The following is a 21,093-nucleotide window of genomic DNA, read 5'->3' as shown; positions in this document are numbered from 1 at the left end:
CTGTTTTGCTGTGCTTGATACGTCAACTTCTTCATCCCAAGAATTGGCCAATTGAATCCTTTTTGAATTAACTTCAATACCAATAGAATCCTTTCTTTAACATGGACACCAAAGCTTTTTGCAGTATTCAGTAGCTACTTGTACAGTTGTAACAAGATTTCTGTAATTTTAAGCTCCAAACCCCAGCAATAAATGCCAAAATTCCATTTGCCTTCTCAATAACTTGCTGTACCTGTACGCTAACTTATTGTGCTTTATGCACAAGAACACCCAGATCCCTCTGAGTTGCACTTTTTTGGAAGCTCTCTCCATTTAAATAACTGCCTGCCTTTGATTCTTCCAACCGTGTATGATTTCATAATATCCTGCACCAAACTCCATTTGTCATGTTTTTGCCCACCCACTCAACCTGCTGATATCCCTTTAAAGATTCCTTATGTCTTCATCACAACATGCTTTCCCAACTGTTTTGCATCACCACCAAATTTGGACATATTGCAATACAGCCCATCCATCAAGTCATTATAGGAGGAATTTCAATGGTAATAATATTACTGAAGTCATGGGATAATGGTTCTTTATCACAACTTGTGTGCAAGTGAGTTTTGCTATTTAATCAGCCTAGTTCAGAATTTGGATATGGACTGCTTCAGATCCTCCACCATCAATATCCTGGGAGTTACCATCGACCAGAAACTGAACCAGGCTCTCCACATAAATATAATAAAATGTGAGGCTGGATGAACACAGCAGGCCAAGCAGCATCTCAGGAGCACAAAAGCTGACGTTTCGGGCCTAGACCCTTCATCAGAGAGGGGGATGGGGGGAGGGAACTGGAATAAATAGGGAGAGAGGGGGAGGCGGACCGAAGATGGAGAGTAAAGAAGACAGGTGGAGAGGGTGTAGGTGGGGAGGTAGGGAGGGGATAGGTCACCCTCCTTACCTCCCCACCTACACCCTCTCCACCTATCTTCTTTACTCTCCATCTTCGGTCCGCCTCCCCCTCTCTCCCTATTTATTCCAGTTCCCTCCCCCCATCCCCCTCTCTGATGAAGGGTCTAGGCCCGAAACGTCAGCTTTTGTGCCCCTGAGATGCTGCTTGGCCTGCTGTGTTCATCCAGCCTCACATTTTATTATCTTGGAATCTCCAGCATCTGCAGTTCCCATTATCTCTCCACATAAATATGACTGCTATCAGAGCAGGTTGGATGCTAGGAATATTGTGACTGTAACTCATCTCCTGACTCCGCAATGCATATCCACCATTGACAAAGCACATAAGGACACTGTACTTGTCTAGATGACTGCAGTACCAACAACTTTCAAAATAGCATCCAAGACATAGCAACCCACAGCACTGGCAGCACATCCAGAAATATCCAACCCTGTCACTACCAACACTCAGTAGCAGACTGTGGACCATCTACAAGATGCACTGCAAGGCTCCTTAGACAGCACCTTCCGATCCCACACCACTTCCACCTAGAAGGACAGGGCAACAGATACACGGGAACACCAACCCCTGCAAGTTGCCCTCTAGTCTACACACTATCCTGACTTGGAAATATATCACCGTTCTTTCAGCATTGCTGGGTTAAAACCCTGAAATTCCCTCCAAAACAGTCTTGTGATCCAACCTACAGAACATGAAATGTGGTGTTTCAAGAAGGAGGCTCACTACAGTTCTGGCCACCACACTACCAGAAGGATGTGAATGTTTACCAGGATGCTGCCTGATATGGGGAATTTTAACCATGAAGAGAGGTTGGTCAGACTGGGTTTGTTTTCACTTGAACTCAGGAGGATGAGGCTTAATGATAGAGTTTATAAGATTGTGAATGGTATGGATAGAGTGGAAAGTATAAGGCTTTTTTCTCAGGGTGGAGTGGTCAGTTACTAGGGGCCACAGGTTTGAGGTACAGAGGGGTGCGAGGCAAGTTTTTCACATAAAGGATGGTGAGTCCAGAGGAGATGGTAGAAGCAGACACAGCAGCAGCATTCGAGAATCACCTGGACAGATACATGAATAGGAAGGGAATAAAGGAACTTGGACCCTCCAAGTGAAGACAGTTTTAATATGGAAGGACAAACAAAACAAAACATGTTGCAGGCTTGGAGGATCAAAGGGCCTGTTCCTGTGCTGTACTGTTCTTCTTTGTTCTTTGTACTGCCTCCCAAGGCAACTAGGGATGGCCAATAAATGCTGGTCCAGCCAATGACACCCACATTACGTGAATGTAAAGGATATCCTAACTGAACTGTTTCAAATGACACTTTTTGAGAAATGATGCCCTGAAACCCATTTGGCTAGTGAATGACAATGTCTATTAGCATACTTCTCCTCTAGGAAAAACATTGGTGATACTTTGATTTAATTTATATCAATTAACAGTGAACCCACATTTCAAATTACTACTAAATCTTACATCAAATTGTTGCAAAATATGTCACAAAGTGCTTTAAGGAAAACTGCCAGGGAAAAACTCCCCAAAATCCAAAGTGTGTAATATATCTGTTTCTGAAATTAAAAGTGAGCCAATATCTATGAAATTATCTTTAGTATTAAGGAGAGATCAATGTGGAAACAATCTATCATTTCTAAAGGTAAAGGTAATAATTGGGCACAGCACCGTGGCTCAGTGGTTAACACAGCTACCTCACTGTGCTAGGGATCTGGGTTCAATTCCAACCTCAGGCAACTGTCTGTGTGAAAAGATTTGCAGGATAAGTAGATTGTCCATAGAGTCCATGGATGAGCAGGCTGGGGGTTGCGGTTAGCCATGGGAAGTGCAGGGTGATAGGGAGGGAGGATGGGCTTGGTTGGAATGCCTTTCAGAGGTTTGGTATGGACTCAATGGCCTATTCCTATACAGTAGGGATTCTATTCTACGAGACAGCAGCCATAAATTCTAAGCATCTCACGATAAATAACTGATTGCATCATACTTTAGCAGTTTGTACTAACTACAAGATATACAGCAGAAATGCACCAAAGCTCCTCAGATAGCACCTTCCAAATCTATGACCACTTCCATCAGGAAGAATATGGGCTACAGACAGATGAGAACACCACCACCTCCAAGTCACTCCCATCCTGACTTAGAAGTATAATACTGTTCCTTCACTGTCACTAGGTCAAAATCCTAGAATTCCCTCCCTCAGGTCATGTGGGTCAACCCACAGCAGGAAGACTGCAGCAGTTCAAGAAAGCAGCTCACCACCACCTTCTCAAGGGCAACTAGGGATGGACAATAAAATCTGGCACAGTCAGCAACGCCTATATCCCACAAAATGAACTAAACAAAAAAAAAATCTATTTTGATTAAATTTGTTCTCTTGATGATACATATGTATTTTGTGATCATTCATGAGAACTAATAATGGGGTTACAAGACAAATTCCTGGAGTTTTGCATGAGTCCTATATGGGCAGTGACAAAGTGGTACAGTTGTGACCTTGACCTTCATCTCTGATCATGGATCTTATTTTGTCGATCACAAGCATTCACTGAGAATTTGCAAATTTAGATGATACATCAACTGACAGAATAAAAGTCAACTCATGATTGGTGCATAAACATAAGATTGAAGTAATTTCCAAAAGGGTATTTTCAGTAGAACAGAACTCAACAAGGAAAAAAGTATTTGTCACTATGCTCTCCTGAAAATAACACAATTTAAATTAAATACTAATTATTATTTACAACTTACATGGCTCTAAGGATACTGAATATTCTCTGTTTTGCTCTGTTTGTCCTAATCAAGCCTATAGCTAATCTTAATGAGGCCCGTGAGCTCCTGGAGTCTGAAACTCAGTTGCTGTCAACAGCAACAGCTGCAGATTCTGCATTTTATCCAGATTGGCACAAAGCTCATACATTGGACAAGATCAGCCCCAGTTTGAACCTATTAAGCAACAGTTCGGACGATAGGAACAATCAGATTGGTTCAGCAATTTCCATTGAAAAAGATGTAAAAAAAGCAGCAGCAGACCAGAGTTCAGCTGAATTGGAAGTGTATGGTAATGAAAGTAGTTCAGCTACAGGTCCGTCACAGGTCAGTGGAGATTTCAATATTTGCAAAAGAATTCTGTGCTTATGGTAGGCCAGTTTAACAACAACATTCCTGCACTGCACTGCCTTGCTCAGCCCTACAGCTAAATTAGCTTTGTGCACAGAGGCATTAACCTGCATTTGTTTTTGCTTGTTACTAATTAAAAGTGTATTAATGAGGCAGTTAGAAAGCTGTTTCCTGACAGATCATAATAAATCGTTATTGCAGGAGAAACTGAGGCAAACACGTCAAGGACACCATAAGTTTATTCCCTGGCTTGGTAAACCAGCTGATTTCACCCTATTGCAGTAATAGTGAGAGCAGTAGAAGTAACCTGTTCTTTCCCTTTAAATAATTACCTACGGTTCCATTTGAAAGGTGTACAAAGATAGTTCTCTATGGATGAGATCAATTTAGGCACAATCTGATCATGATTCGGTCTTGGGTTTTCTGATTATCAAGCAGGAGTAAATGAGTTAACACTAACGTTTTAATAAAGTTACCCATAAAACTTCGACTTTGCTGTCTCGGCTCACGAAAAGAAAAATAATACTCCAGGCAATGAACAAACCTAGTGAGCTTCATGAATTACTGCCTGTAGGAATGCTGGGCAGCAGGGGCTCGGGGAAATTTACTGTTACTCTTCCTTTGATACCATTGTGAAAGATATTAATTTAAAGAGAGTCTATTCCACTTCTGACCAAACAATTGCTGTCTGCTATTATGTGCTGTCTTCATGTTCTTGTGCTAATGCATCACCTTGCACTGTTTAATGTCATTGCCGTCTCACCACTCTGCATTAACTGAAATACTTTAAAGGATCACTTGCGAACAAAAGTGCAGACCCAGTGTATCTTATTTTCTCACAGGGTCTAGCGTTCTTCATTTCAGTTTTGGGTTTGATGATCATACTTCGCCATCTTTGGAATCAGATTCAATCCATGATTTTTTCTTTACTGGGTAGGAGGACTACTTTTCAATATGGTACCTTAAAGACAAAGTAGTTTCTCATATTCTCAGCTAGGTAAAGAACTAAAACCAGTAGATTCGTTTTTCAAATAAAAATTAGAGTAAATGAAGTTCCTCCACATATCTACTTCTGGAACACATCCTCTTACTATGAGAATAGGACTCCTACGGTATTCCCCCCGAACTACTACTGCTTTCGGTGCCGCCCTACAATTGACTAATAGAAACTCCACATTTTAGGTTCTGATTGGCGGTATCAGGTGTTTTTTTTCATATCCTTGGAGTCACGAAACAATAAGAGCAAATGTGAGCTAAATTCTAACTCTACGGATTGGAAACCTATTTCATTATTACTAAGGCCATTTAAGTTATTACATAGTCTGATGCAGAAAATGTACTCGATTACAAAGATCCAGGGTTTAAGTTTTTCAGAAGCTGACAAATTGTTGCCTTTTAAATTCTTGCTAAATACCTTTCTTTTATCCATATTTGCCAAGATTTGGGAAATCTTTGCATGCTGATCGACAAGCTAGCCGCTCAGGGTTTGCTGGTTTAATGAACTAAACCGCTTGTATTCTGTTGCTGAGCTTAAACCCTGTTGATCAATCCTCATGCAAATCTGTTTTTGTGAGAGTGAGAAACTACTTTAGTGTGGCATATACCGCAATCCCAAATTTAGAGTGAGTGGTGGAATAAAGTCCTAAAGATCTTCTCTGGATGAAAAAAAAGTGTTTTCTTTTCTGAAATTGCAGCATTTTATAATCAGCGTTGCTCGTGAGATTCACACGTATTTGGAACTTGTCTCATGAGTATGAGTCACTAATTTGTTCATAAATTTTGATAAATATAGAGCGTATCAAAAAATACTTATAAATGAGACAAACATCGGTTACCAAACAAACATGATGATAGCAGAGCTGAATGAGAGCAAACTCACCGCCTGCTTCTCGAGGTTAACTGGGGATGGGCAATAAATGCTGACCCAGTCAGTAGCACCCACGTCTTTTGAGTGAATAATTCTTTTTTAAAAGACCGTATCTTTTATTGTTTTGCTTCATGCCTGAAAACTTACGAAGTTAGAGCCCCTTTCTCCACGTTTTGTCTCTTCCTATCTGAGTTTAATTTCTGCTGCCTGTGCAGCTGAATGTTGAGATGGACAAGCAATCAAGTTCCTGTCCATCAGCGCCGTTTCAAACTCTCTCCAAGAACAAGTAGAGAGGAGCCAATTGACAATACCACCAGATTACGTTTATGTCACAAGGTTAGCACGGATGTAATCCAATTTCATTTCCGCATATATTTAAAAGTCTGGGGCTTTCAAGGTGCAGTGTAAGTGCCCCTATCTCTAAATCTAGGAGTCCTGGGTTCAAGTAACGTCTCTGAATAGTTTGTGTTTGTTTCTTTGCGCGCTAAAAGGCTGAAAGATAAAAGCACCACGATGGCATGCACATTTAACCCGATGTAAAACAGGGACGACTGCCAGAAGACTAATGGAGAGTCAATGCTATTCTTAATTTTAGGAAGGAGGGTGGCATAATATCAGGCAACAATATGCCAGTTAGCTTAACATCGGTTGGAGGAAAGATTTTATTTCATTTAGCGAATGACAATTCCCCTACCCAGGCATTTGCTGAGTTGAAGGTGATTAGCCAATCACTTAATTTGTAGAAAGGACATTCCTCAAGTCCACAAGCGGTTTTACTGAGCCCTCAATGGAGGGTGACAGCACAGGTCCCTGCTTCGTCCTTAACCTGCTTAACAAGGACGATTCTCGATGGCTTGGGGTTTGTCACAAGAAACTTGTTAGTAAGTTTAGCGAGGAAAGATCACTCAATGTATACCCAACAATATAGAATTATACAGCACAGAAACGGACCTTCCAGTCCAACCAGTCCATGTTCAACGCAATCCGAAACTAAACGAGTCCCACCTGCCTGCTGCTGGCCCCTATCCCTTCAAACCTTTCCAATCATATATCCATCTAAATGCCTTTTAAAAAGTGTTGTAATTGTTTCTGCATCCACCACTTGGGAAGTTCGTTCCATACACAAACCACCCTCTCTCTCTCTCTCTCTCTCTCTCTCTCTCTCTCTCTCTATATATATATATATATATATATATATATATATAAATTGCCTCTTACATCTTTTTAAAATTTCTCTCCTCTGACCTTAAAAATGTGTACCTTAGTCTTGAAATTCCCTATCTTAGGCAAAAACAACTGCCACCAGTTCTATCAGGTCACCTCTCAACATACAACTCTCAAGTGAAAAAAAACCCCTGCCTATACTAGAAAAACACCAAGAAACTAAAAATATAAATTTCAAATTTAAAAAAGAAATGATCATGCTTGACCGGCCTGACCAGGGAGTCAAGGATTATGATATATAAACAGGAAAGTGTTGCTGAGAACACGATCATATCAAACATGATTTCATTGAATGGCAGAGCAGGCTAAAAGGACAAACATGATTCTGTTTTGAAGTTCCTATTTAATTATTTGAAGAAGTAATACAATGCATAGTCATGAGCAATATAGTAAAGGTAGTGCATTTAGATTTCCTAAAGGTCCTTGATAATCATGACTAACATCGCAGCATGTGCAGCTAAGCAGCAAGTAGAATCCGTACTAAGCTGCAGCTACAAAACTGAAAACAAAGCATGAGGGATAAGTGCAAATTAGCAGAAGGAAGGTAGTGGTATTCCAGAAAGATCAGGGCTTGGAACACTGTTGTTTACAATTTACATTATCAATCAAACTCTGGAATTATGAGTTTTTAGTTTGAAAATTTCCAGATGGTATCAAATTGGGGAAATATTGAGGATTGGTACACCATAGTACAAGATGACATTGTAGTATGAGTCCCTGCAGACTCTGTTAGATTTAGAGCTGTACACTGGACGTGAGAGGAATAAGTGACAATACCCAGGAATATTTCAAATCCACACTTTTACTGTATGTAATGATAATGGCAGCAACATAATGATTATAATTATAAATAATTACATTAGTGATAATATATACAAAATAAGAGAAAAGAAAGGAAGATAGCTTTATTGAAAGGAAGAAATGCAGCTTTATTGTAGCACAGGTATTAAGTCCAAATTTGCATGCTCAGTGATAAAATGGTAAAAATGGCCCATGTCACAATCACACCAAGTCTCCAAAAGAGATCATTCACTCTATCAATGTCCCTTTCTTGTCTCTTCAATGTCTCTTTTTTTTAAGTCTTAAGGTGACTGTGGACTACTTGGCTGCTGCAGCAAATTCTAGAAGCAAAACAAAATTTCTGGCTCTGCTCCAAGCTTCGAATCATCCAGCCATAGTTTCTCAAAAGAAAAAGTTCGAACAAAGTATGCATCTTATCTCTCAGGGACGTGGTAAAATCGGCATGCTTCACAATCTCATAACATCCTTGATGGTGTCTCTCAAATGTATCCTTTCCATCAATTGAACTTCATCTCATCGGCCAACCCATGTAAGGGCATTAACTATCTGATGTCTACTTCAAGGGTCATTAGGAAAAACACAAAGGATGTTTTATTTTTAAACAATGAACAATGAAACAAACTTTGCAACTCTAAGGGCAAAGAAATATCCAGTCAAAACATGGCTGGGTACCCACGACAAACTGGGATATCCTCCACGGCAAAACTCAATGCCAATTGCAATTGATTAATCAAAGCACAATTATGGTTTCATTTAATGCAAAGTTGTTATGATCCCAGGTCATGCTAAAACTTGGTAATTCAGATCCCAAATGAAATCTGGCTTTATATTTTATTTTAAATTTATATCTTCTTTTATTTTAAATGTAATATGGTGATCTTTCAATGACATATAAACACAAAACATAAACAATAAACAGATTTGCTATATTAAAAATAAATAAATTAAATGGTTTCAGAGATAGTAGGAACTGCAGATGCTGGAGAATCTGAGATAACAAGGTGTAGAGCTGGATGAACACAGCAGGCCAAGCAGCATCAGAGGAAAACACTGCTGCTCTGATGCTCTTTCCTCTGATGCTGCTTGGTCTGCCATGTTCATCCAGCTCTACACCTTGTTATCTCTAATAAGTGAAATGGACCACATTATCTAAATGTAATGCATATTGAATGATTTCAAAACTCATGGGGAAGTCCCATTAATTCCAAACACCATCACTTTACAATTAACCAAAACCCAGAAAAGTTCCTTCCCTGTCAGATCTGCAGGTTTGCTTCAAAGGTTAAACATAGAACTGTACAGCACGAGAACAGGCCATTTGGCCCAGAATGTTGCGCCAAACATGACACCAAATTAATTGAATCCCTTCTGCCTGCCCTTGGTCCATATCCTTCCATTCCTCGCATTTTCATGTGTTTATCTAAAAGTCCCTTGAACGTCCCTATTGTATCTGTCTCCACCACCACTCCTTGCAGCATGTCCCATACTCCTACCACTCTGTGGTTTTCAAAAAAAACTTGTCTCTCACATCTCCATCGAGTTTTCTCCCTCTCACCTTAAATGCATGCCCCCTAGTTTCAGTCCTGCCTTATGTTCTGTTCTGGTCCTGTGAGGTGATGTGTCTTTTCCTTGGTCTACTCACATAACTGAAATCTAAGACTTTCCCAGTGTTTTAATAATCTGCAGAGTGCACAAACTCCCAGTCCAGAATTTTTACAAGCTAATCTCTTTTTGTGAAGTAATTTATTCTCTACATGCTCTTCTTTTTCTGAGAGTGACTATATTTACATCTGTCTACAGTCAGGTCTTCTCTGAGCTATCCAAAGGCTTTCCAGTCTCTGGACTTCTCTAGGCTGAAATCAATCCTTAGTTATTTTAAACCCAAAAGCGAGCTCACGCCTTTCAATGTTTTCTGTTGCCTCATAAAATCTCACAATATAAACAAGCTTCCATGAACACTCTAGATGGTCTTGCCATCCTGTCTTCTGACATATATTAATATAAAATCACAGTCCCAGAAAGACTGACCTCATTATTTTTTAAAACCCCAATACAAATTAACCAACACCCATATGTCACTAATATAAAATCTAATGTTCACAAAAGATATTAATATATATGAATCACACTTCCCATCGCAAAGTTTACAAATTCAGTTCAGACTTACTTCAAGATCCAAAGCTAGGCAGAAATGATACACAAAAATTCCAGCAGTAGGCCTACAAGTTAATAAAGTTGCTGTCAGTCATATTATCAGTCAAGTGAATTTTGGTTTTTGATATGTACAACTTGATACAATTTATTGGAAGGACATTAAGGCTATTAATTACTTGGATAAATAGAAACTAAATGTGGAAGAGGAAAAAGGAATCAAGAGTGTAGATAGGCAAATTACTGAATGTAACAAAGCAGGTTAATTAGGCCACTAAAATAAAACAAGCACCATCATTCATTTGTAGAAAGACAGAATCTTGAAAACTTGAGCAGTGATGTTCAACTTGAATAGAAAGTAGGTTAGCTCACACCTCATTGTGCACAGCTGTAGTTTCCGTATTATTTAAGTAACATAGAGTCACCAAAAAGTTTGCAAAAAGAAAATACCAAAATTGAGATGATGCGCTTATCAAGAAAGCTAACTAAGGTTCTATTCTCTGGAACATGGGACACTGAGGAATGACCTGATAGAGGGATTTTACATCATGTTAAGGTTTGATAGTATAGACATAGAGAAATCTTTACACTTGTGGTAATTCCGAAGTTTAAATGCTTGGAAAGCTAATCACTGGTAAATCAATAAGAAATTAATGAGAAATTTCTTTATTCAAAGCGTGGTATGATTGTAGAATTTTGACCTCAAGGAGCAGTTGAGATGAATGGAAGGTGCATTTAAGGGTACGTTAGATAAGGATACGAGAAGCAGAAGAAATAGAAGATTCTGATGGGGTTAAATGAAGATTGCCAGGGTGCTCTTGTGAAATGTAAACATTCTATCACCCACTTGGACTGAATAACTGATTACTGCAATGAACACAATGATTTAACTCTAATGGAATGCTAGCTAGTGGTGTACTTTGCATATTAAGATCCAAGCTGACTCAAGAGCATAAAGAAGTGAGATCCACTTACCACAGAGTCTCAGTGTACGTCATTCACCTGTGAGCTTGAGTTGTGACTGTTGAAGCAGCTTGCATTTCCACTAAGTGTAGGTTCATTGCAAAGTGAAACATTTTGTAATCACAGTGCTGTTCGCATGTAAACAAATTCTTAGACTGAATCTTCACTTTGTGCTGGAATGTGCTTGTCCTCAACTTGATCTTTTTCTCATTGCATGGGAGTCAATGACATAGACTCACCTCTCTTCGGCAATAGATTACTATTCCAAAATGGTCCTCCAGCATGTTATCTTCCATCCTGGGGTTAATGTATTGGAAAAGCTTTATTGAGGGAATGAGGTAGTGTACAAAATTAGATGGTACTTTGCTCCCCTCCAGTCACTACTTTCAGTAGAGAACACTACCACTAAAGAAAATCCTTTTCTTGACCCATGACATCTTTAGGACTTTGCTTTTTTTTGTTTGCTGCACAGATACAATAGCAATGAACTATTTCAGAGATTGGATGCTCAGTTTGAAAGCTGTCGTGCTTCAACTTGTTGTGAAATATATTTACATAGAAATATTTCAAGATAACCATTAGAAATTGCATTTTACTCATGTTTCATATGACAAAGTTTTCTATCAAAGTATGCTGACAAACATTGATTTATTCTTTCTTGTAAAGTTTCTAACACACAGGACCTAAAAGATACCAACAGGATGTTGATGCTGAACATTTCACTTTGCTGAGAAAATTAATTCACAGCAAAACAATAAAATAGTTAAAATGCTGCTCTGTCTAGTGTACTGAAGGAAAGTGCCATTAACAGTCAATTATCCAACAATTATATAACAATGTTTGTCTTAAATTATACTTTGACAGAGGCAATGTTAATAGTAGCAAAATGGTGAAAATTGAATGATTGTAGCATGTTTGCATCACTGAAATATTACAGTATGATTCTAAATTGAGAATATCTCAACTACCATAGATATCTATTATTATGTGACTTTGTAATAAATTTATTTTTTCTCCGTTCTTTCAGATATTACTGTATCCTAAACAGTATCTTTAATTCCATGTATCAATCCATCTTCATTAAGTATCATTGGGAGTTCCATAATCTCTTCTGATCTTTAAACTTTGGAATCCAGTATAGGTGCTTCTATTGTTTATTCCATTAATATACCTCTGAAATGATTCTTGTTGTCAAAATATTTGTTACGCTGAAACCAACAGAAACATTCAGAGACACAAGACATCATGCTAATAAATTATTGCAGTTTGAGAACAAAAGTTCATTGTTCCTCAGATGTATGTCCATTACCAAGACCGTGTCATGACAACATGTTACAGAAAAAGCAATAAGATGTGCAAACATGACATGAATGGGGAGATGACACAGAAAAATACACCTCATAAAATCCAGTATCAATCAAAGAAAATATATCCACTTGATTTGAGAAGTGCAAGCTGTCCAGTTAGTGCAACTAAATTTCAGCAGTGCTGTAATTTCTTTTGTTACGTCTTGTAAACTTTTCAATACGGTACCTGTCATAACAGACCTGTAAGCTCCCAGCTGAAAGATCAAAGTGCGTTGGACATAGCTTAGTTTATATTTCATGTTACTTTAAATTCCTCCATTGGATTGTTTGACGGGTAGGCGTGGGTGGAATGCATTCTTCACTATTGATCCAGAGAGAGATTTTCTGTCCTTGGCATCAATACAGACTGGCAACATTTTCCAAATGTTACCACTTTCCTTGTTTAATTTTTGTTACAATATTCTCTGATGGTTTTGCTTCCATCCTTCCCTCAGCCGAAGATGGTGATTTGTTCTCTATTGACCTTCCATGGAAATTAATGACACACTAGCAACTCAATATAAAAAAAAATTCTGCTCATAATTTTAAACCCTTTATTAGTTATCGCTGTGTCAATGCAAGTAATCCCAGCATTTCATATTAGCCCATAAAACATGGAGGCAGAAGTAGGCCATTCAGCCCATCTTGTCTGCTCTGCCATTCAATGAGATCGTGGTTGATCTGAAGATCTGATGATCTTTATCTCCATATTCTTCATTTTCTCCCTTTTTCCCCATAATACTGATCAAAAATCTCTCTATCTCAGCACTGAATATATGTCATGACATGGCCTCCATGGTCCTCTGTGTTAAGGAATTCTTCAGATTCATTACTGTCCGTTGAAAGAGAACCCCTCCTTATCTCAGTCATAAGTGGGTAACCCATTACACTGAGATTATACCCTTCAGCTCTAGGCTCTCCCACAAGAGGAAGCAACCACTTCGTATCTACCTTATCAAGGCCCCTAAGAACCTTGGATGTTTCAAGAAGGTCTCCTCTCATTCTTCTAAATTCCACTGAGTACAGGCCCAATCTACTGAACCTCTCCTCATAGGAAATCCCTGCTTCCTTGAGGCCAACCTAGTCAACTTTCACTGGACTGCCTCCAATGCCAGTATCTTTCTTTAGATATGTAGCCAAAATAATTCACAGTATTAACTGTGACTAGTGGCTTTTATAGTACTTTTAATGCCTCCTCATTTGTGTATTCATTCCCTTTGAAATAAAAGCTGGCATTCCATTTGCCTTCCCTAATACCTGCTGAAGATGGATGCTAGTTTTTTTTATTGATGATTCATGCACGTGGACCTCCAAAACACTCTGTGCTACAGATCACTGCAATCTTTTCCCATTTAAATGATTTTTAATTCTCTTCTTCCTGACAAAGTGCATAAACTCACATTTTCCCACATTATATTCCATCTGCGAAGATTTTTCCAATTTACTTAACCTGTCTTTCTTCCTCTGTAGACTCTTAGTGTCATCCTCACCCTTAGCTTTCCACCTATTTTTGTGTCATTTGCAAACCTGGTGATAATATATTTATTTCCATCGTCCAAATTGTTTATATACATTATAGAAAGCATTGTGGTCCCAGCACTGACCCCTGGAGTGCTCTGCTAGTGACAGGCTGCCATTCTGGTCATACCCTCTTTCCCCAATTCTCTATCTTCTGTGCAGTAGCCAGTCCTCTATCCATGTTCTACCCCAACACCATGGACTCTTAAGTAGCCTAATGTGCGATGCTTTATCAAAAGCCATGTTTTGTTCCTAACTTTTTATTTATCTATCTTTGGCAACATTCTTCTTAATCTGTGGAAGTGACAAAGTCATATCATGTCCTTGATTATTTATGTGCTAAAGATCTGTTCCATTTCCTGTGCTTTACTTCCCAAATATATCACCTTTGACTTGGCCATATTAAATTACACCTGCTGCCTGCTGCCCTTTCCACTAACATCTCAACATCATCCTTAATGTGTGCCAACTTTTCGGGTATTCAGCAGATTTTCACATTGTGTTTACTGTGCACAATTCCAAATAATCTATATTAACCAAGAACAGAGATGACCCCAATGTGCAGCCCTGGAGTACATCATCTGCAATCCCTTCTCCATTCTGAGTGACCAACACTAATTTATGTTAATCCTTTCCAACTGATGATGTGCCTTTCATCAACTACTTACAGAATAGCTGCTGGTCCTTCCTTTTTTTTTCTTGCATCTGCTTTGATTGGCCAAGTGTTTGTTGCTGTCTATCGTTTGTTTAGATTTGTATTGTCTACACAGCAGTGTGGCTGGTAGTGAAGGAGGTTTCGTTAACTTCAGAACTTCCACATAAGCAGCTGCTTAGAACATACTGGTGCAGCTTGATTCCTCTAGTTGTACACAACCTCAACTCGCCCGAGGAAGGCATGAGAGTGTCAGGTGGTACAATCTGTCTGATGTTATGGCTGAATAGCTGGCTGTGTGTACAAGCTGTGAGCTGTTGTTGGTGGCCTTGACAAGCTGAAGGTGCAGTAGAAAGTATGAATCTCAGCTTTGTGCCGTGATTGACAGGGAATGTTGGTAGACGAGTGATGGGAGTGTAGCACTGTTTGGGGTATGGCATTTGAGAATTATTTCAATTATCCTGGCCACTCACACTAGCTTATTGAAACTCACAGTGCTGCATATTTGACTTTGGCCTTATCTCCAAGGAATTACCCTCCACAATTATTAACCCCCACTGCCTTCTCAGTATGTGGCTAGTGGCTGTTCTGTTCACTTGGGGAATATAGGAAATCCAGGCACCTTTCTGCCATCCACAAGCAGGCCCCCGGTGCAGCATCCAACAATTTTGGAGCTCACTGTCTTTCCTGTTGTGCCATTTTTTAATGTTTTCCAGGCAGCCGTGTACATAATGAATGCCATGAGTAGGTGAAGCACTGGATATGTGTCAACACAAGAGGACAGTGTTGCAACTAGCTGTTGTTACCAGCCAGGTCTGGACAGACTGGGCAAGGGTGAAGCTGCAGGTGGGGAGAAGGAGTGGGAGTGAGGGAGAGAAAGGGGAGCAACAACTGCCCCAGCCCTTAGATTAGGTCCCAGCTCTGGGAAGAACCCCTCCCTAAGTGGCACTGTGACTGGAGAGGGACAGGCAGTGGGATGACCTTGGTGAAGCAGAACGTCTGCTTCTCACTCACCCAACTCTGCCACCCCCAGCTCTCTATCCCCATGGGACTCTTATCCCTCATGTTGCAATTTCAAATGCTTCTGTGGTCTGTCACAACCAGTGTGTGCTTTTACAGGGAATCACTCCCTTCCCAGAATACACCAAAGAACTGCTGATGCTGCAAATCTGAAACTAAAACCAAAATTGCTGGACAACCTCGGCAGGTCTGGCAGTATCTGTGGAGAGAGAAACAGAGTAAACATTTTGATTCCCGTGACACTTCCTTAGCATTCTCTCTCCACAGAAGCTTCCAGACCCGCTGAGTTTCTCTCACAATTTTTTTCACTCCCTCCGTCGGGCTGCTTTACTTCCTGAAGGCTAGATGAACACAACAGGCCAGGCAGCATCTGGAGGATGCAATCCTGAAGGGTAATGCCTGAAACATTGACTGCTCCTTTTGTCTGGATGCTGCCTGGCCCGCTGTGTTCTTCCAGCCTCCTGCTTGCTTAACCTTGGATTCCAGCATCTGCAGTTTTGTTTTGTCTCTAACTAGCTTTACTTCCTGCTTGTCTGTCAGAAGCACTTTAGCCACTATACATCTCCCCTCTTGGAATGTACATGTTACCGTTCATTGCTGCTGATGAGTCACTATGTTGATTCCCTGCTGATGAGTCAATAGCATTGTTAGCCCAAGCTGGACGTTAAATGAAATGAGCTGAATGTTAACCGGTTTGAGATGGGCAGGACTGCATGCTGTGCAATCCCTTCAATGTAATTTACCATTTCCAGATCCTTGTGCTTGCTTATTTTTAGGTGCAATTAAATTCAACCTCCTTGAGCATTAAAGGCAGGCATGTGGATAAACTATTTCCATTGGTTAAGGATTCTAGAGCTAGGGACATAGTCTGAGAATTAGGGACAGACCATTTAGAAGAGATGTTAGGGAGATTTCTACACACAAAGGGTGGTAGAGGTTTGGAACTCTTCTCAACAGCACTTGATGCAGAATCAGTTGATATTTTCAAATCTGAGATAGATATCTTTTGTTAAACAAGGGGATTAAGGGATCTGATCGAAAACCGGTATATGGTGTCAAACCACATAATGGTGGAACAGGTACAAGGGGCTGAATGGCCTGCTCCTGTTCCTATATTGCTACCTTATGCCAACCAGCTTAATCCCAGCTGGTGTACTGCATTCAATTCAGAGCCTACACTGTGGAAAGGATGTGACAACTTTGTGAAGGTTAAGTGCAGAGTAAAATCATTGGCATAATTCTGGGACGACTGGAGAAACTGGGCATGTTTCCCAAGTCAAGGAAAAACTAAGAAGAGATTCGGTGGAAGTTCTTGGAATGATGAAAGCTTCAGGAAGGATCAGAGAAGATAATGAATCACTTCAATGATTAAGCCAAGCACACAGGTTTGAGGCATTTGGTTTGTCCCAATGGGTGATTAGGATTTGGACTGTGCTAGCTAAGTAAATAATAATCCTGATAGTGGGGATTAAAGTGGATGGCATGAGATAAACAGAGGAGTTGGATTGACTGAAGAGAGACAAAGCAGCCATTGTGAGCCGAATAGCCAGTTTCTGTGCTGTGCTATTTCTTACCTCTGTGGGGAGTTGAACACCCTAACAAATAACATTCTAATCCAGTCATGGTTGAAGCTAGTCTCTAGAATTCCAGTCTTCAAGGTTATCACCCCTCCCCACGCCTTGTTTTATTTAGCAGGAGCCTCTTCGCTCACTCAGGGAGGCAAATGTAACTCGATGCTTTGAAAATATAACTATTTCGTGTGAGGTTCCTGCAGATTAGGACGAGACCCTTTCCGTATTGGGAAGATGTGAACAGCTGTAGAAATGGAAATAGGAATCGAACAACGTTATGTCTTAAGTGTTAGCAAGAATTGCTGATGTTGGAGTCGACATAACACAGTGTGGAGCTGGAGGAATGCAGCAGGCCAAGCAGCATCAGAGGAGCAGGAATAGTCGGCGCTTCGGCTCGGGATCCTTCTTCAGAAATCATTTCTGAAGGGCCCTGAGCCGAAACGCCAACTTTCCTGCTCCTCCGAGGCTGCCTGCACGTCATGTCTTTAAAACTGGATTTCGAGGAAAATCAAAGCAGGGAACTGACTTGTCAGATTATTGAAATGAACACTCAAGTCTCTACCAAATGTCTGCTTTCCACAGGAGGGGATTTTGTAATTGTCCACTTTATGACAGACATGGAAATGTTGGATACAAACAGAAAATTCAGGAGAAACTCAGCAAATCTGGCAGCATCTGTAAAGAGAAGGGGGAAGAGTTAACATTTCGGGTCTGATATGACCTTCTGAGAAAAGGGTCACCGGACTCTAAGCATTAATTTTGTTTTTTTTCTCCAGACCTGCTGAGTTTCTCCATCAATTTTAGATTTTGTTTCAGATTTCCAGCATCCGCCGTCCTTTTTGTTTTAATGTTGTTACAAATGCACGGTAGCTCTGATAGAAATGAGCCAGCGCTGTTTTAGTTCCAGAGCAGAAGCGAGTGAAACACGGCCAAAAGCATCCTTTAGCCCGGATCCCGGATCCCGCATCCTTCGGTAGCTCTGGCCCTGAGGGTTACTGCATTGCCCGGTCAGATCCCAGAGCACAGGGGATGGTGTGGTTTGGGGATGGGGAAGGGGGGGTGGGGTATAGTGGTTGGGTTAAAGGGGAGATTGCAAGATCCCAGGGGACCTTTTTTCATGGCCTTAAGAACATCTTTGTGTCTCCCTCTTCCAGACTGGTTCTGAAAACTGTGCTGCAGCCCAAAGCGAAGATGCAAGCGGCGGTGGGGCTAAGGCAGGAGAGGGGGCTCGCCACGTGTTCTCCTTCTCCTGGTTAAACTCCCTGGCCAAATAGAGAGGGACGGAGAGAGAGAGAGAGGAAAAGAAAACCCACCACATCCAAGCAAGCAGCTGACCCCCTCCAAAAAGAACAGCGAGAACTAATTACAAAGCTGACGTCTGGTCTCCTACTCAAGTTGGATAACTGTTTTGGGCTCTTTGCGCTTTGGGTGACTGAGGGATTGTTTAATTCTGATTGGAAATACCTACCCAGACTCTGTGAGGGGGCAGCCTCCAATCACTTCACCTCGAGCTCGGCGAATGTTTGCTCCTTCAAATCGTCATCTTTAACCGGAACCCTGGGGCTGGTGAGCGGCAGATGTTGGGCAGTGGGCTGGGGGCTGGGGAGAGGAGGTGGGGTTGGGGGGAGATGGGGGTCGCCTTCTGACAAAACGTGGGGCGTACGATTGGCTGGACAGCCATCTCAGGGCTGCTTTGGGAGGGGGTTTCAGGATGAATGCGCTGAATGAATGCTTTCTCGTGGCTACGGCCGTTGATTCGAACCGCAGCAAATAGAGGGATTCGGCGCAAACATGTACCAAACGGATCACTTCAGCATCACGTAATCTTTATTCAGGGTTTCCGCGCCTGGTGTCTCTGCGACCAGTTCCCTCTCTGTTATGTGAAGCTGAATTGAACAGGACATGGGCTCCACAATAAAGCATAAAGCAGCTTTTATTAAAAATATAAATATTAGACATTCTCTTACACAAGGAAAAATGATTGTACACCGATGTGTTTATTAACTACAATTCTACAATGAACTGTCAGCTACAGTAGTAAGGTTGGTTGAAATGCACACAAACAGTTTTAGCGCTATAAAAATAAACACTAGTGTCAGAGCAGCGCTAGGATTGATGCTCTCGGTGGGGTCGTCTCCCTCTTAGCCGATGAGCTCCATTATTTTGCGGTTGCTGTGCGCCTGTTGCTCCATTTGTTCAGCTCTGGCCATCTCCAGCACTTCCCGGAGAAGGTGGAATGTTAGATCCAGAGAAGTGGGAGGGTCGTCTAGCCTCTTCCCTCTGTCCAGCATCTCATCCCTTTCAGCCTGGTACCTGCTGGTAACTTTCTCCAAGTCTCCGACGGGGTCTCGCAGAATGTGCAGAAGCTGCTCCGGGAAAGGCGCCTCAGAAAGGACCATCTGCCACCGGGTAGGAGAGACCCCGCTGCTATCCTTGGAATCTTTCCCCGGGAGCATGAGGTATTCCTCCCCATTGCGGACCCAGAGTGGGCCAAGGGACTGTTGCAGTGGTGCCTGGGGATCCGGGCGGCTTCTGGTTGGTGTGGAGCTGTCCAGGGCTCGGCAGTCCCCGCTGCGGAAGAAGGGAACGAGCAGGATAACTGTGCAGAGCAACAGCTGGGTCTTCATGATAGTAAGCTGGGAACCTGCAAGACAGAAGCAGATTAAAATTGCAACCACATCCTAAAACTGCCACCAAATCCTAAAACTGCGCCAAATCCTCAGCTCCTGTGTCATTTATGCAACCCTTGGGCAGAGTTGGAGAATATTTTGTTTGCCTTCCTTCGAGGTATCACTTCACTCTGAGATCAAAGCACGACTGCTGCACTGGGCGTGAAAATGTTTCTCAAAACGAACAATGTTTGACTTCTCACTTTCTTATTTGACTTTGGCCATCATTTCAGGAGCTGATAGCATTGACACCAAGTTAAACAGAGTGAGGGAGCGACTCATTTCCGCGTGATAAATACGGAAATGTAAGCATAAAGTGAACAAGAAATGACACACACACACACGCATTCTGCATGGCCAAGTCTTTACATCTAAAAAAAACTTCCTTCTACAAATTCATTATCTGAACCGGGTTGTAAACCTTTTCTTTGTTTTGTTTTCCTTTTCAAAAGCCAGCTGCCTCTGTAATCCACTGTAAAGGGCAATAACTTACACAGCACCGCCTCAGTCTTGTTGACACGACAAGAATCGAGTTTATTGAGAGCAAAACCTACTCACAAAATATTAGAGACACTCTGTGTTCCGAATAGAAAATGCCAAAGATTCTCTCGAAATTTTCCTCTCATCATTTTCTCTTTTTAAAGGAAAACCTTAATCGACTCCAATAATCGTCCCACCTCAAGGCAGTATAAGAATCAACTTCAGATTACATTTTGTTTTTAAGTAACAAATGGTTAGTCGCTGCAAGAGGGATGGAGAGTGGATAAGGAATACATACCGTGTAACTTCTAAACGACAGCGGATAGCTCTGGCCAGGGCTGCAGCCTCGCTCCCTGCAGATGAGATTGCAAGCCGGTAAGAAGTTATTTGGGGGTTACAGGCTGATTCCTGTACTTTTATACTTGCTTCTCAGCTTTAGATATCACGTCTGTAGCTTGGTTAATGACGCAGAACATTGGAGCATGGTGCCGGCACATTTATGAATGAAAAGTGAGGGGGAGGAGGCCATAGATCGCGCGCGCGCGCACACACACACACACACGCACACACAAACACATATAAACCGCGGGACGTGGGGTGTGGGGGGTTGGGGTGGGGTGGGACTCATTCCCTAGCAATCGGCGAAACCCAAGACTTTAAGTAGAGAGCCAGCACCCATCCACCTCCAAACTGGAGTCACTGGGGCGGCTGGAGCGGGCTCCTCTCTGGGGTTAGCCCAACCGCGAGTGGAA

The 21,093-nt window shown here is 41.4% G+C and overlaps 2 protein-coding genes across 6 annotated transcripts in view; one reads left to right on the top strand and one right to left on the bottom strand.

Moving 5' to 3' along the window:
* Window positions 1-18,802, top strand: part of trim55a (tripartite motif containing 55a) — a 73,958-nt gene extending 55,156 nt beyond the window's left edge. Inside the window, exons 9-11 of one of the 5 annotated variants that reach the window (XM_048530120.2) lie at window positions 3,765-4,055; window positions 4,922-5,012; window positions 18,347-18,464. In XM_048530120.2, the coding sequence (XP_048386077.2) occupies window positions 3,765-4,055; window positions 4,922-5,012; window positions 18,347-18,357 (393 nt within the window). In that variant the 3' untranslated portion in view covers window positions 18,358-18,464. Of the gene's footprint in view, window positions 1-3,764; window positions 4,056-4,921; window positions 5,013-8,250; window positions 8,501-12,112; window positions 12,491-18,346 lie in introns of those variants that run through there. The other 4 variants (XR_007247461.1, XM_048530119.2, XM_048530121.2 and 1 more) reach the window with 4 other exon arrangements.
* A 264-nt stretch (window positions 18,803-19,066) lies between these two features.
* On the bottom strand, window positions 19,067-20,800 carry LOC125452110 (corticoliberin-1). The gene is made up of 2 exons (XM_048530123.2): window positions 20,640-20,800; window positions 19,067-19,836 (listed from the first exon to the last, which is right to left on the bottom strand). The coding sequence occupies exon 2, from the start codon at window positions 19,817-19,819 to the stop codon at window positions 19,334-19,336; it is 486 nt and encodes a 161-aa protein (XP_048386080.1). The 5' UTR covers window positions 19,820-19,836; window positions 20,640-20,800; the 3' UTR covers window positions 19,067-19,333.
* Between the last annotated feature and the right edge of the window lie 293 nt (window positions 20,801-21,093).

The sequence above is a fragment of the Stegostoma tigrinum genome, chromosome 5, assembly GCF_030684315.1.
Source record: "Stegostoma tigrinum isolate sSteTig4 chromosome 5, sSteTig4.hap1, whole genome shotgun sequence".
Taxonomy (NCBI): domain Eukaryota; kingdom Metazoa; phylum Chordata; class Chondrichthyes; order Orectolobiformes; family Stegostomatidae; genus Stegostoma; species Stegostoma tigrinum.
The sequence above is the reverse complement of the archived record's forward strand: the minus strand, read 5'-3'. Positions and strand labels throughout refer to the sequence as shown.